Here is a 16,648-nt window from a genome sequence, read left to right as displayed (position 1 = left end):
AGAGTTTTACAAAGCAGTGGGGCCGGCCTGGGCTGTGCCTAGAGCAACCTTTGGCTGCGGGTTCCCATTAACAACAAGTCTCCGCAAGCTCAAACGAAGAAGAGAGGAACCAGGCGTACCCAGTCTTAAAACAGGACAAAAGTCTGCATTTTCCCCTTGTGATGAGGAATTATTGGGCCAGTGGTGAGGGTGAGCTACTCCCTGGTAAGGGAGAACAGGTAGGGGAATTGAGAATTATGCTCCTGTGGGCAATTTTTTTCTCAAGGCTTACTTACTTGAAGCCAGAATGTATATTTTTAGTCTGCTTTGTGACTTTTCAATATTCGGATTTTCGGAGAGACAAAGCCTCTGCTGAAATTTACATGAAACTCTGTTGAAATATATTTAAATATTAGCCTCCTTCACAGCTTTTCCCTTGGAGTCCCTGAGCTGTCCGTGCTTCTGCAGTGGGACTGGTCTCTGTGACATCCAGGACACAAGTGCCAGAAGAGACAGATGCTGAGGCACAACTGCTGGGAGGGTGATACACTAGGGTGGACCTAGAGTTGTATGTAGTTTATAATTTGAGGAATGGCTTTGTTTGTTTAGATTGCAAGTTCTCAGAACGATGGCTTATGTGGGCCAAAGGAGAGTCCCAGCCCCGCAGACTCCTGTAGATAGATGTGTTCAGTTTTACCCACTTAGAAAGGCTACAAGCTCCCTGAACCTGACCCGGAGACTTCCCCTTAAAACCTCAAGAGTCCACGATTCTGAGAAACAGAAGAAATTTGACCCCAGGAATAACCTTGGAGCAGTCAGGGACCATTTGGATAACTAGCTCTATAGTCCATCTCATTATCGCTCTAATAACAAGTTACCCCATATCCGATTCACAGATCACCAACTCTAAATGATTTTGACATTCATAAAATACCCTTGAATCACTAAAATAGGACTTTATGTGATTTAACGTTCCTCGAGTGAGTTGGAGTGAGTTCTGCGGGGTCTCTGACTGTCACTGTGAGAGACAATAGTTATTGTAACAGGGCAGTGCCACGGAAGTGCCAGGTAATAGAACCTGTTCCGTTGATAGAATATAAGACAAACTCGATTCTGCTGGGTATCAGAAGCTAAAAACCAGAAAGGTCGAGGGAGCATGGACACACCGTTCCAGGATAAACAGGGTTGCCGTGGGAAATGGGGGCTCGCCTTGTGGGTGACTGTCCGGTCTCCTCACCTTCAACAGCTGACGTTTTCATTTCCGATTTTCTCTCCATTGCTCCTCTAGAAGTGGGTCTACACATGCTAAGTAATAGGGACGCATTCACATTGAACAAATTTAACCACTTCCTCCTCTATAAAATTATACCACGGAGCCAGCTTTATTGTTATTATTTCCTTCCACGTCTGCCTCTGTTCCTGAAGTCCGAGGCGCCGGAGGGCAGGGCTGAGTGGCACACGCATTGCTCAGTGAACCCCTTTGAGGAAGCAGGAGCTACCTGGACAGGCAGGGAAGGCAGATCCTCTGTGTCTTCCACCAGGGGTCAGTAAAACTTTTACGAGACTCCTAGGATGGCATCCAGACTTGACTAAGGGCCACTTGTTTGTCACCATAGGTCCTTTAGAAGACATCAGCAAGGGGTGTCATAACAGCCAGCCCAAAGCTGATGAACACATACAAAAGACATGGCTATATCAATATCTATATCTATATACTATATCTATATCTATATCATCTATATCTATGAGACTGGGACGATATCAAGCATTAAAGGAAACATCATAAGGACAACGTCAAAGTATCAGAGTGAAGATCATAGAATTTTCAACTTCAACGTGCAATTTTGACAAACACTGAGACAAGCTATCTGGCCTAATTAGTGATCACAGACTAATTGTCCAGTAACTAGGGCTTATTGGCTTGACTCTGATGGTCATAGCTTCTAGAAGTAAGAAAGCAGGGCCTGAAGTTCCCCTTCTCTTCCTAGCTTACAATAGTTGTTTTTGTAAGGAATAAAGACTTTACAAAGTGCGTACCAGGTATGTAAATTTGACTCTCTGCTTCCACTTTTGCCCTACTATCAGCTAGAGGGAGCTGTAAAAAAGCGAAACAAAACCAAACCTTATCACCCCGCAGCTTGGAACCCTCCAAGGCCTATCCACTCAGGGAAACAAAGCCCTACCACTGGCCCTGGCCAGCAGAGCCAGGGTGTGTTCAAGTTCCTGGAGCTTCTCTGACCTCATCTGCTCGTCCTCCCTGCACTCAAGGCACTCCAGAAACAGTGAGCGTTTGGTGATGCCCCAGCTCAGTGGTTCTCAAAGTGTGGTCCCCGGGTCTGCAGATCAGCATCCTGTGAAGGCAGACGTGCCTATCCTTGGGTCACATGCAGAATTACTGCACCAGAAACACTGGGGGAGGCCCCCAGCAGTCTGCGTTGAATCAAGCCATCTACCGATCTGATGCCTGCCAGTTTGAAAACCACTGTGCTCGTTCCTCAAGCTCACCTTTGTAGCCACCAGCCCCTTGGCCTGGTTTACTATACCCAGAGCTCTTCTTCCCTCACCAGTCAGATGTCAGCCGAAATTTTAGCTCCTCACAGAGACTTTGCCCAACCACCTACTTAAAATGACCTCCCTGAGCCTCCTCATCCCAATCTGTGCCACTATCTCTTTAATTTCCCCATAAAACTACCTGAAATAACTCGCTTATTTGTTCGTTTATTACTTCCCCCATGATAATGAGAGCAGAAGTCGTATCTATTTTCAAACCATGGATTCCGGGTGCCTAGAGTCATGCCTTGCATGTACTATGTTCTTAATCTCCTTAATGTCTATGAGATCTTTTGATCAGCCTGCCTTGTGGAAGAGAGAGAAATTAGATTCTTTAAAGAAGCTGCGGTGTTGTGGCAAAGCCCTGGCGTGGAGTCAAAAGATGAGGGTCAAGTTCTAAATTTTCCACTTGAAAATCAGCTGACTTTGGGTAAGTCATTTAACTAGACTAGTGGGTCGGAAACGGGCCTGATTTTGTCTCCTAGGCTCACTTAATGTCTGGACACATTTTGGGGGTCCTAACCAGAGATGCGGGTGGGAATGGGTTGTGCTACGATCCCTAACGGGTAGAGAAGCTACAGATGTGGCTAAACGTCCCACGGTGCACAGGACAGCCCCCTGCCAAGCAAAGTGCCCAAAGAGCCCAGGCTGAGAAAGCCTTGTTTTCTCATTTGTAAAATAGGGATACTATTCTCTTCCTCATTCACAGTGCTCTGATGACACTTCAGCAAATTTCTTCTCATGAAGTGTTTTCAAATGACAAAGACTGTGGACAAACACCCTCCATGTCTGGCACCATGCCTTATACAGAATACCTGCTCAATAAATATTTTTTCAATGAATGAATGAATGAATGAATGAATGGTCAGGAGCCCCTTCACAGGATTGAGTTTCTGTTTCCCTGTTTGAGACATGGGATAAAAATAGTACGTGTGTCCTAGGCACCTGTGAGGGTCACAGGGACAAAGTGTATAAAGCACCCGGTTGAGGATTTGACACATCCATGGAAAGTCACCCTCATTTCACCCTTGGTGGCTTCTTGGCCTGGCTGCCTTGCTCAGGTCCGACAGAGGCACTCACTTCCCTCCAGTTTTCCCCCATTCTCTGTGGAGTTTCCTCTTCCTCCCTCCCAAGCTCCTCTCCTCCTCTGCTCCCTCGGTCACTCAGGGCATCCTTGACTGTTTCCACTGTATCACCAAGACCCACCCATCCTGCATTTTTTTCCAAAGAAACCCTCAAGGCCGGACATTTCAGAAGCAGCCTCCTCCAGGTCTCCTTGAGTTCCTGGCAGAGAAGAAACTGGAAACCAGGCTTCTGTTTCCCGCTTGGGGCTCTCTCCACCCTCCGCGATGTCCCAACTTTCCTTGGCCTCCTTGTCTTTTCCCACCTTCTACAACCAATCAGTGTACACCCAGGAGAGTTTCCAGGCGCCAGGAATGCTTCCTATTAGAGACCCTATCACACATCACTGAAACACTAAAATGTTTCATTTGATGCCCACAACCAATAAAAATCTTGTGTGACTTTATGAAGATTGGATTGCCTCACCAGTCAACCTAAAGTTACATTTTAGAGAATTTAAACACTGGTTAATTTCAATACTTCAGTTTGTTTCCACATATTGGAATAAGTCCATTATTTTTTTCCTATAGCAAATATAATCGTAGGCCCTTGAAAAGCATGCCTGCCTTGGATGCTTTCTACATTGAAAGTTTTCTGTGCTTTTTTTTGTCCGTTGGTGACTTTTCTGCCTTTCCTTTCCCTGTGTGCTGACCACAGTCGGTGATCATTCCAGAGTCTGTAAAGCATCTGGAAATGGCTGTGTGTTTGGTGGGTGATATTTCTTGTATGTAATGCCGTTGACTTGCGAACACGATCTCACGCGCTTGTGTCCATATTTGTCCGACAGTGTGACAATCAGCTTGCACGTTTGCTATATGCACCGTGAGCGGCAGAGGGCTTTCACCTGTGTTATCCGTTTGTTCCCATCGGGCTCTCAAGGTGACCCAGGGCCAGCTGACCACAGTGTGTATTACATTACAGTCAGTCTTGATTTTACCAGTGAGAATCCAACGTTTAAGAAGGTGAAGTGACTCATGCAGAGTTACAGAGTGAGTGACAGAGGCAAGATAAAAATCCACATCTTCTGGGGATCGTGTGCTCCGTGCTATGTTCAGGTCTTCGGTCAGCCCTGGGGAAGGATTACTCCTGGAAAAGGAAATTAAACAAGTCTTGAGCCACTGGGATATAAGTTTTAGCGTACACGCTCTCTCTCTCTCTTTGTGATGTAATAGACCTCTAGTGTTGAATTTTCCCTATTTGCCCTATAAACAATAGGATTGAATTAATTAGTTCAACACATATAGTAGTTTTTTAGTGATGGGCACTGTTTCAGGTGCTGGGACTATAGCAGGGAACAAAAAAGACCATGTCCTTGCCTCATGGAGCTCACAGTCTAGGTATAATCAATAAAAAATAAATTAACCAGTCAATATATAGTATGCCAGATGTTGGTTGGTGATGAGGAAAAGAGTAAAGCAGGAGGAGGAGGTAGGAAAGTGGGGGAGGGTCTGCTATTTTATTTAGAGTGGTCAACAGTAGGGTGGCATTTGAGAAGAGACTTTGAAGAAGTGAGAAAGTGTGTCCTGTGGACGGGGCAGAGGCAAGCGTGTGCAAAGGCCCTGAGGCAGCTGCATGTTTGGCATGCCTGAGAAATAGTGCGGAAACCAAGCTGGCTGGAGAAGAGCGAGCAGAATGCGATGGCGGGAGAGAGCTACGGCAGGAAATGACGGGAAAGGAGCCTGGCCAGCAGAAGTGGCAGCGGGGGTGGGGGCGTGGGGGGAGCAGTTAGGAAAGATCCCACAGGACCTTATGTGTAAGGGCTTTGGCTCTAATTCTGAGAGCGACAGGGGTCCTCTGATGGCTTTGAACAGAGGAAATTGTGATCTAACCTATGTAGTAGAGGGTTTACGCTGGACTGATTTGCCCTCTGTTACGATATTCCTGGATAGTAATATTTCCACGTGGAAGGAACAAGAGCCTCAGTCCTGCTCTGAGAGACGACCGTGGGGGCCTTTCTTTTCAAGCGTGACCAAGTACTGTGGTGAAGGTGAATTTTAGTAGTTCCTTCATTCATTCGAATCAGCGACTGCACACCACCCAAGTGTCAGGGACTACCCTGGGCCTTGAGGTTGGTTCCGGAGTGAGTAAGACAAACTTACCCCAGGGAGCTCCCTTTTGGGAAGAAATACAGAGAGTAAACCAACAAACATATATGAAATTTCAGATAGTGAGAAGGCCTAGGCAAAAAAAATAAAACAGATGGAGATGCAATGATAATGCCTTGTAGGGGCTACTTTAGATTCCAGTCATATTTTGAAATGTTGGACTTAGGCTAAAATGTTACACGGGCAGAGCAATTCACAGTTTACAAATTCAAAGAGGCTGGCAAGAAAAGTATTGGTCTGACTTTTACACGAGAAACTGAGGTTCAGTGAGATTAAGCCATATGCCCAAAGCCCTGGTAAATGACAGATCTGAGGTCTGATTCCAGGTTTTCCCTAACTCTCGGCACTGAAGTTTTTCCCACAATATGCACCACCATGGAATGTGAGAGCAGGGCTGGGGAGCAGTGGCGCGTGGGAGGAGAGAATCGGCACTGGTTAGCTAAGGCAACAAGCCTGTGCCAAAGCTGGGGCAGGGGACGCAAGAGAGCAAGGATGGTAGCTGGCTCCCCTTAAGGTCACACAGGACGGGTATAGAGGGGCTGCAATCCCCACAGTCCCAACTTGCACAGATCCCAGATAATCTTTGTCCTAATCTCAACACAAGGACCCTCCCCACTTTGGATGGCTGCTCTCAGCCATCAGGGGCTGCGGGGTTGGGAGGAGCCCTGGCTCACATGTGGTTTCAATTACTGCATTTATCTGCATTGTTGTCAGCGTACTTAGAAGATGAGTGAATCCTCATTTCTGTCCCAGGCGTCTCCACATTGTGTAGAGATACAAGTCAAATCTGGAAAAGCTACCTCATCGTTGGCAGGTCAGAAATAGGGAGAGGCTTCAGGAATGTACAGTAATATACCATCCATGCCCCTTCCCCACTTTATTAAAACAAATCTGAAACAACAAATGTCTAAAATTTTCCACTTGATCGTTTTATCCAGACTTGTTATAACCAAGGCCTTTGTCCACACCCATTGGAGTTTTTTTTGCAGCCTGAGGGAAGCTGGGAAGTGTCTGTCCCTGGTTCTCAGTCACTCCCATAATAAACAATCACTAAACAGCTTGCTGCCCTAGGCAACTGTTTGTCCAGCCTGGCCAGGCCCTTGGACTTCAGCTAGGGAAGGGAGTGGGAGGCCTACTCAGTAAAGCAGTGTTCAGGGTGGAGGCCCGGGAACTTGGCTTTGACCAGACATACTACTTGGGAGCCTAGCCCATTTTTGTGGTCCTGGAGGACCTTTAGAGGATCTGCAGGTCCTTACCTAAATTGTCCAATGAAGTTCCCTGGGTGGGGGTAGCAAGAGCTTGGGGTTGGGATGCAGAAGGGCAGCTGAAGGAAAGACCACCATCTTGCACTAATTGCAAGTAAGGTCATTTCCTCCAAATTCCCCTTTTACAGCTGGGGCAGTTCACAGTCCTACTAGTCATCAGTCCCTGAGGGACATCTTAAGAACCACCACCACAAAAAGAGAGTAACACCACTTTAGGGACTGGGACAAACTTAACCAGTTTCTCCCCAGCCTTTAGAAAGTCCTGTCCCCCCCACCCTACCCCCGCCCGCTGTGATTGGATGTCTTGGGAGCTTTCCACAGTCCAGATTTTCTATGGAATAGAAGTGCCTTTAGATTGCGGGGAAAGGGTGTGCAGGTAGATAATGAGAATTTAGGATTCTTATCAGTACATGGAGACAGATAAGAAGAATTGTAATATTTTCTTTATTCTTGGGGTGTCTCCTTGGAGGAAGAAAAAAGAAAGGATGGGCCATATAGGAAATAAGGGGCCTGTTTAAATGGTTGGTAGGAAATAAAAATGCTGGGCCTTAAAAGAAGGGTCGCGGGTTGGCGGTCGTTTTCTATGAAGTCTTTTTCTTTCCTCGCCCTCGCCTCGGGCTCGCTCCACTGCTTCATTTTCAAGCATCCTCTCCAGGAACCTGCACAGTCCCTGTCGCCGGCTCGGGGAGGCGCTCCCGGCAGACGGGATCCTCGAGGGCGCCCGAGGCAGCCCAAGCAGCGGAGCCCGGGGAACGCCGGCCACCGGGGGCGCCTCTGGTTCTCCGGCCACCGGGGGCGCCTCCTCTGGGCGGCGCTGGTTCCCGGAGGAAGGCTGCGCGACCCAGGCGGGGGACCAGGCCAGAACGACCTGAGGGGCTTGCACAGGGACACCCCAAGACCAGCCCTCCTGCGGGCCGCGGCGAAGACACCCAGGATCCCGGCGGCCCCCGGCTCCCCGCGCAGCACCGGCGCCTCGGCCGCGAGCCGGGGGTTATGAATGGGCGCAGCGGAAGCACCGCCCACCCCGGACGTGACGCTCGGCCAATGGCAGCGCGGGCTGCGTGGATAGATGAGGTCAGCGCTGTCGTGTCGGGAATGGAATGTGTAAGTGTAACATTCAGAACCGGGTAACATTCGGCGACCGAACGCGGCGGTCGGCAGCGCTCGCGCGGGGGCCTGCGAAGCGCGGCTCGGGGCCGGCACTGCCCGCGGGGAGAACGCGCCGCCGCCGTCACCCAGCGCCGCCGCCGCCTCCAGCCGGGCCGCCGCGCGTCCCGGGGGCCGGCCCCGCGAGCGCAGGAGTAAACACCGCCGGAGTCTTGGAGCCGCTGCAGAAGGGAATAAAGAGAGATGCAGGGATTTGTGAGGTTACGGCGCCCCAGCTGCAAGATGCACTAGCCGGCTGAACCCGGGGATCGGCTGACTTGTTGGAACCGGAGTGCTCTGCACGGGAGCGTGGATGAGTTGAAGTTGCTTTCCTGGGGCTCGTTCTCCACGCTGCCAAGAGGAATCCGAGAGGCAAGGAAATCACTTCGTCTTGCCATTGATTGGGCATCGGGAGCTTTTTTTTAAACCCCTCTCTTTCTTTTCCTCCGTCTTGTTGCATGCAAGAAAATTACAGTCCGCTGCTCGCCCGCCCTGGGTGCGAGATATTCAGCCCCGCTCTCTCCCGTCCATTGTGCAACCCAAAGATGAAAGACCGAAGGGGAGAAAGTTAAAGAAATCGCCCACATGCGCTGGATCAGTCCACGGCTTGGGGAAAGGCATCCAGAGAAGGTGGGAGCGGAGAGTTTGAAGTCTTTACAGGCGGGAAGATGGCGGACTGGAGCTGAAAGTGTTGATTGGGAAACTTGGGTGATTCTTGTGTTTATTTACAATCCTCTTGACCCAGGCAGGACACATGCAGGCCAAAAAACGCTATTTCATCCTGCTCTCAGCTGGCTCTTGTCTCGCCCTTTTGTTTTATTTCGGAGGCTTGCAGTTTAGGGCATCGAGGAGCCACAGCCGGAGAGAAGAGCACAGCGGTCGGAATGGCTTGCACCACCCGAGTCCGGATCATTTCTGGCCCCGCTTCCCGGACGCTCTGCGCCCCTTCGTTCCTTGGGATCAATTGGAAAACGAGGATTCCAGCGTGCACATTTCCCCCCGGCAGAAGCGAGACGCTAACTCGAGCATCTACAAAGGCAAGAAGTGCCGCATGGAGTCCTGCTTCGATTTCACCCTTTGCAAGAAAAACGGCTTCAAAGTCTACGTATACCCGCAGCAAAAAGGGGAGAAAATCGCCGAAAGTTACCAAAACATTCTAGCGGCCATCGAAGGCTCCAGGTTCTACACCTCGGACCCCAGCCAGGCGTGCCTCTTTGTCCTGAGTCTGGATACTTTAGACAGAGACCAGTTGTCACCTCAGTATGTGCACAATTTGAGATCCAAAGTGCAGAGTCTCCACTTGTGGAACAATGGTAGGAATCATTTAATTTTTAATTTATATTCCGGCACCTGGCCTGACTACACCGAGGACGTGGGGTTTGACATCGGCCAGGCGATGCTGGCCAAAGCCAGCATCAGTACTGAAAACTTCCGACCCAACTTTGATGTTTCTATTCCCCTCTTTTCTAAGGATCATCCCAGGACAGGAGGGGAGAGGGGGTTTTTGAAGTTTAACACCATCCCTCCTCTCAGGAAATACATGCTGGTATTCAAGGGAAAGAGGTACCTGACAGGGATAGGGTCAGACACCAGGAATGCCTTATATCACGTCCATAACGGGGAGGACGTCGTGCTCCTCACCACCTGCAAGCATGGCAAAGACTGGCAAAAGCACAAGGATTCTCGCTGTGACAGAGACAACACCGAGTACGAAAAGTAAGTGGCTGGGCTGATGGGCTAATGGGTCTCCGGGGGTCAGCCCTGGGCACTGCCCACCTCCTGCAGGCGTTAGGTTGGGGATGGGGGTGGGGCCCAGGCGCCCTCTGTCCTCTCCCCTTCTGTTCTGAGCCTGGCGCTGAGCAGCCTGCTTCAGGTGTGTGACTAGGAGCTGGGGACCCAGTGTCTGAGCTCCTGAGGCCAGCGGAAAAGCCTGGAGCCCTCTCCTGGGCCAAGTAGGCGACAGTGTCTTCTCCTTGCTTGGAAAACCTTCAGGCCCATGTGTCTCCTGTGAAGGGTGTGGGTTTGATCCAAGGTGGAGAGCTGTGTTTCACCAGTGGGTAATGGGGGTGGGGGAAGGGGAGGTGGATGTGGGTTAGGGGGGCGTTTGTGAGGGTCTAGACCTGGTGAGGCTCTGAATCCACCCACAGTCTAGAGACCTTGCCCCAAGATTGATGCTTTATTTGCTTTTCTCACGAGCAGGGGGAACTGCTTTCCCTGGGATTTTCCCAGCCTCCAATTGTCATCTGTCCATGAGCTTTAAATTTGTGTTAGCAGTAGAAGCGTTTTGATTTTAGCTACTAAACTTTCTGTGCCTACCTTCCATGGGGCTTGTGATCTCTGTCTCTTTTCTATGTCTTTGTATGCCTATATCCTGTCTCTTCCTGGGAGCAGCTGTTTTTAAAATCTGGGTCTCAGCCCCAGTGCTGTGAACTCCTGTTGCTAATTTAGATTTCCCTCTCCCTTTTGCCTTTATCTATTTGCATGTAAATTGGAGACTGTTAACTCTTTGAATGGGCTTGTGGTGCCTCCTCACCCTCAGTAGTGAGGCAAGTTTTGTCCAGTTGCTAAGTAACTGAGTTGCTTACTTTGTAGCCTTCTCACTCTTCCTTTTCCTTCCTAGTGACAGTAACTGACACATTGGATTTGGGGTCAAAACTGGTCTCCACAAATCTACTCTAAGCTGAGCCTGGCTGGTCACTTTCCTAGTAGATGGTGTCAGTGCCCCAGACTCCCTCACACCTGGCTGTGACAGAGTTAGTGAGTTCCTACAGTGCATTTCCACGTTACACCAGTTAAAAACCAGAGCAGCCTTGTGCTACCCACGGAAGGAAGGGGAACCTCTCAGCTGACTACAAGAGGAACTGGCAGAGGTTGGCAGAGTTGGCGGTTGATTCATGAAATGCAGAATAGGGAAACGTGTCGCAAACCTGATTGGAACGGGAAGGGCTAGGGTGGGAGAGGCCCCGAACTGAAAGGTTTGATTGTTGTCTGTGGATTTCCTCAAACACCCGGGCCTCTCTCTGTAGGAGTGATTGGAAGAGAAATTAAAGCCCTCCTGTACTTGATCAGGGACAGTGAAGAGACAGTGAAGGAGAAAGCATCCAACACTCAGATTCCCCAGCCCCCAGCACCTTGCCTTTAAGACCTAAGAAAAGCCTGAGGCTGGTGTCAGTTAGGAATCTGTATTTTACTCTTCCTCTGGGGCAGTTATGTGTGAATGTTGGGTGCAGTGGAAATGGATTAAAATTTTGTCACAGAAAAAACAAAACTGTGGTTAGTAATGAACTGCTTTGTTTACACGACATTTACATGGACATATTTCTGTGGGTTGCTTGTAAGGAAAAAATGCTTATAGCCTTTCAGGAATTTCTTTGTCTGGCTTATGGCGGAGTAAGTCAAGAGGAAATCTAACTTTTTAGTGTCTTCTAAAACAAGTCTCACTGAATTTTGTAGAAGAAGTATGGTGGTCTTCATTCTTCTAAAGGAGCTGGAGCTGAGAACTCACCTTAGGAAATTTGAATTACACATTTATTTGGGAAACACCATCAATCCAGTAAAACAACCCTACCTTCTTTATGTTCTTATTCCCAAAATAAGTATTAAATCTCTCCAGTCTCCGTTGGCACTTTTCTAGAGATTGGCAATAAAGGAAGGAGGGGTTGGTTTACTAGAAACTCTTAATTTTGGTAATTTAATTTAATTTTTGACCTCTTTGTGATTGGGCCAAGAAATCGGACACCCACACTCTTGTTTTGATTTATGTTTGAAGACCACAAGGGGTCAGGACCTCAGGATTGCGTCTCATTGGGAAAGTGGCCTTTAGTTAGGAAAGCAAGTTTGCCTTTTCTCCGGAGCAGGGATTTTTTTGAGCAGTCATTTCTGGATTTTCTTCCAGTTTTCCTGTTGCACACTTGCAGTTCTAGCCTTGCTTAATAAGACGGGATGGTGCTGCAGAATGTTCGTATTGATTAGCCTGGTCTACATGCAGTTTTAACGCATTCCCCTCATTGGGTTATCAGAACTCTTCATCTTTGAGAAAAAGTGCTTACAAACGTGATTGCCTTTTACATCTGCCCTTGGGACCCACGAAGGGGCAGAACGAACCCTGGAATGTTGCAGGAACGCTCATGCACAGCACGCAGCGCCTGTCGTGCTCTGGAAGTACTATGCTACTTACACTGATGTTTTCTGTTAGTTAGCCTTGCGTATGTGCGGCACAGAACTCTCCAAATGCAATGCTAATCTCTCCCGGGCTTCAGAGAAGGAGGCGATAGTGAAGTTAGGTCTATAGAAGTCATCTGAGTTTGTATTCTCCTCCTGACTCATGGTGTGACTTCAGATGCATTGCCTTGAACATCAGTGTATCCTTTTGTGGAATGGGTTTTAGACTGCTTCGAGGGTGCTCTGAGAATTCCTTTGGGCGTGGCGTGTAACAACACGATCCATTTTCATCTGCTCCTCTTTTTTATTCACAAGTGCTTCTGAAAAGGCTTTAATTTAATTTGCCACTGTAAGCAACCACATATAAATTTGCTTTGGCCTTATGGGGTCTGATAATTAGATTGAAAATCTGTGGCATCATGGCTGAGTTAGGATACTGTCGACTGTATATACAAGTGCATCAACTAACTTTTAGTGAAAGTTAGCCTTATGTGATGATAAAGATTCAGTGCTAGCTGGTTGAGGACTTCTCATCTCACCTGCACTTGTGTGAAAAGCACACATTATTAAAAGTAGAGAGAACTACATGGAATGAAGAAAAACAGTCTTCTCCTATAAGAGTACTATTTTTGATCCAGAATTCCAGGATTTTATTAAAACACCCATTTTTATGACACCCGTAGTTAATTGTGATCAGTTCCCTAGACTAAGAGATGTAGGTGACACCGGCTGAAATAAGTAGCTGCAGTGGTTAGATGATTTGTCATGCGGCTTTAGAGAAATTCTTCCTATTTTATATTCTTTGAGCTTCTTCTGCGTCCTTCCAGAATCACTGTATTTTTGCATGAATTTCATAGTTCAAATCCTTTCCAAGGGTATTATTGTGGCACTTCAAACTCGGCTTTCTGAAATAGAAGAGAAGGAAATGAGAGGAGGCTTCTATCTTCGACCCTCCAAGGAGAGCACTGGCGAATATTTTAAGCAGCTCTTCTGGGAACAGGCAGGATTCTCTGCAGGCCTTTTTGACACCTTTTCCTGTGTTTGTTGAAGATGTACTTCACAGTCCTGGTGTTTTGAAGGGTCTTGAAAACTAAGTGACTGACCATTTAGCTCCAACATCCTCATCTTACGGATTTAGAAATGGAAGGACAGCATGTTCTTCAGGAATTTACTGAAGGTGGAACCCTGGTTGGTGGCGGGGTATCCCTGGCACGCAAGCCTTCTGAGTTTTCCCCCTTAACCTCGTCTTCCTCTGTCAATCACAGACAAGCTTGAAAGCTCTCCGGCCACTGGATCTTTATTGATGGTATTTCCTAGGGGATTTCTCTTGCAATCCTTTGGGAAGCTGATGAAGATTTTGGACCAACTTAGCAAAAATCAAAAAAGCACATACATGCACAATTCGTCATGAAGTTTCAGGAATCCACACACAGCCCTTTACTAAGGGCATTCTCAGACCTAGGAGCTCTCGCTCTAGGGCTTACATTTCACCTTTTGTTGCAAACTAAGGTGTCGGAGCCTGGAGCTGTTTAGTCTATGTAGGAGTTTTTGTACATTCCAATTCGGCCCTAAGGGCCTTAGGGGATTAGCTATGAATTAACTATGTGGTAAGTTGAATTCAGATGCACTTCTAGCTAAAAGAAATTGTGCACAAGACAAGCAGTCATTATGCATGATTATTTGCTTCATCTCCATTATTCCAAACTGTATTAACCGAGCAGGCGCAGGGTCCAGCGGCAACCCTTAGATGACTGTTTTCCTGCTCCGAAATGAGTGGTGGAAAGTGTGCTTCTCAGGTTTTATGTGTAAAATGTTGGCGCCTTCCCCCCTACAGGTGTATGAAAGCACAGAAGTATTTCTAAACTAAACCACACGAGCACAGTTTAAAAATAGCGCCAGCCCTACACAAAATTATGAAGTTGTCAAGTGTGTCATCCTCTTGCACTGAGGTTTCAGTTCTCTGTGCTGCCCCTTTCTCGCCTCCTCTGCACTTGCTTTCTTGAGAGCCTCTGAGATCCCCCTTTACAGGGAGTCAGGTGAATAGAGGTTAGAATGTCATGTACTACTTCTAGGAACGCTTGCGTCTTGATTGACTTCAATTCAACAAATGAAGGTTGCGAGTGGAATTTGCGGGTTAAGCTAGGAGCCTGCGGGATTTTGTCATGCAGAGAATGGCCCGCTACTAAGACTAGGCAGGCCCCACCTCTGGGAAGGAGGCTGCCTTTGGTCCCCCTGACTGTGACAGCAGCTTTGGATGGGCCAGACTTGTCACACACTGGGGTGGTGGTTTTCTCTTTGCCAGGAGGCCTACCTGCAGATGTGCCTCCGCGGAACAGGTTGCCTTCTCCTACGCACCTCGACTGGGGACCAAACCCGCAACGTGGGCATGTTCTTGACTGGGACTTGAACCTGTGCCTTTTGGTCCACTGGAAGATGCTCCAACAAACTGAGTCACACCAGCCAGGGCCAGAGGCTGCGTTTAATAGGGCCTGGCTGCTTTGCTCACAAACTCTTGCCAGGTGTCTGGTCCGGCCCTTTTACAGGTGTGTGTGGACGGTGAGTCGTGATGGCGAGGCGTTTTGTCTGAGGCCGTCCGGCCTGTGAGTGGCCCAGGTTTGCCGGCTCCCAGTTCTCAGTTTTCACCGACTTCTGCTGTGACCTCAAATTGCTCACTTCTCAGCACGGCTTCTTCAGGACGGACCGGGTCAGGCTCAGGGGTCATGGGATTCTGCCGTCTTCTGAGCATGTGCCGTGTTCAAATGTGGGCACGGGAGCTCCTGCTTCCAAGAGCGTCATTGACAGAGTGTTTTTCCCTAAAAGCTCTTCCACTGGTGATCAAGTTCCTTCAATAACCAAGCACCCCCGCCCCCCTCAAAAAAGGGAGATTTGTCTAGTGCCTATTATTTAAATTTTCCTTCATTAGCCCATTTGAGCCTTTCAGCAACAGTATGAGGCAGGTTAAACCCGCATTTTGCAGATTTGCATGCGGGCCCTGAGTGGGGGAGGTGAGGAGCCCTGAGTCACACCTAGCCAGTGACAGGCAGTGCTCTGCCAGGCCTTGGATTCCAGGGGCCATTCTCTTTCCTCCAGCAAACGTCCCCACCTTGCAGAGTCCCGTGAAATTTCTGCCTGTTCACACGTTCATTATTAGGGAGTTGCGTGGGATTCAGGTGTTGGTGTAGCAGGTCTTTTTTTCCCTTGCTCTTCCTTATGGACGCCGTCTCCCAAGGGGAGAAACGATGGCGCAGAGCCGCGAGAAAGATGGAGCCTAAATCGGACGCTAAAACATCGAACTCCTCGAACGCTGCCCCTCGAGGCGCTTTCTCGCCTCGTCTGCGGGTGTTCTGCTTCTGGTTCCTCCCTAGGGTCCCTCGGAGAAGCGGGCGGCGTGCAGTGGGTGAGCCCTGACCTCGCGCATGGCGGAGGGTGGCCCCCCGCGGCCCTCCGGGACCGCAAGCTGGGGGGTCAGGCAGGAAGGACTCTTTTCCAGAGGGGCAGTGTGATCCAGCAGAGCCCCCGGGGAGATCCCGCTTCTGACGCCAGGGGCCGGGTCTCTGGAACACTCCCAGGTCCTCAGGCGCCCTAATGAAAACAGCGCTTAAAAATTGATAAATGGTGTATATACAACGTTTGTGGAAAATTAGGAAAGTCCAGGCGATAGGAATATGAAAATAAACTTCTGCTCCAATCCCCACGATAAGAGCCTCCCCACTGTTATCAAACACCAAGTAGTTGGCCTGTTATGACACATGGATTCGGCTCTGTGACTCGGTCCTTCTCTCTCTGCATATCCGAGTACCTTGGATCCACATGTTAATTATTACTTAATTAAAAGTAAGCAAATGATGAATTCAACACATTTCCCTTAAGTGCTGTGTGTGTGCCAGACGTCTAGGTGTTGGAACTGAGACCCCAGAAGAAACTCCTGACGCCCCGTTCCTGTCTGTCGCTTTTACAAGCCTGAAGTCAGACTTTAAATGTACTTTTGCACGTTTTTTTTTCCTTCACATTATCCAAGAGCATTTTCCTCATCTACTAAATAGGTAAATCCTATTATAAAAAAATAGGCTTTTTAATGGCTGTATGATGGGTTTTTTCCCCTAACTCATAGCTGTACCATACTTTATTTCATCATTTACATTTTCTTAGAGATGTAACTTGTTCCCCCTCTTTTTATTATGAATACGTCTGTGATGAACTTCACTGTGTTGCATATTTGTTTTCTTCTGGACGAGGTTCTGTCTCAGGGAACAACCCGGCACTTCTTTTCCCCGACTCCTCACCTACCCCGACGCCAGTCTCTTCCGAGGAAAAGCCATC

The 16,648-nt window shown here is 48.5% G+C and overlaps 1 protein-coding gene across 1 annotated transcript in view; it reads left to right on the top strand.

Annotated features, from left to right (window-relative positions):
- Positions 1-8,143: 8,143 nt before the first annotated feature.
- Positions 8,144-16,648, top strand: part of EXT1 (exostosin glycosyltransferase 1) — a 267,805-nt gene continuing 259,300 nt past the window's right edge. The window contains exon 1 of the mRNA XM_045861387.1: positions 8,144-9,883. Coding sequence (XP_045717343.1) covers positions 8,922-9,883 — 962 coding nt within the window. The 5' untranslated portion in view covers positions 8,144-8,921. The remainder of the gene's footprint in view (positions 9,884-16,648) is intronic.

This window comes from Phyllostomus hastatus, unplaced genomic scaffold, assembly GCF_019186645.2.
Source record: "Phyllostomus hastatus isolate PE091 unplaced genomic scaffold, TTU_PhHast_1.1 phas_scaffold_21, whole genome shotgun sequence".
Taxonomy (NCBI): Eukaryota; Metazoa; Chordata; class Mammalia; order Chiroptera; family Phyllostomidae; genus Phyllostomus; species Phyllostomus hastatus.
This window is presented reverse-complemented; position numbering and strand designations above follow the sequence as displayed.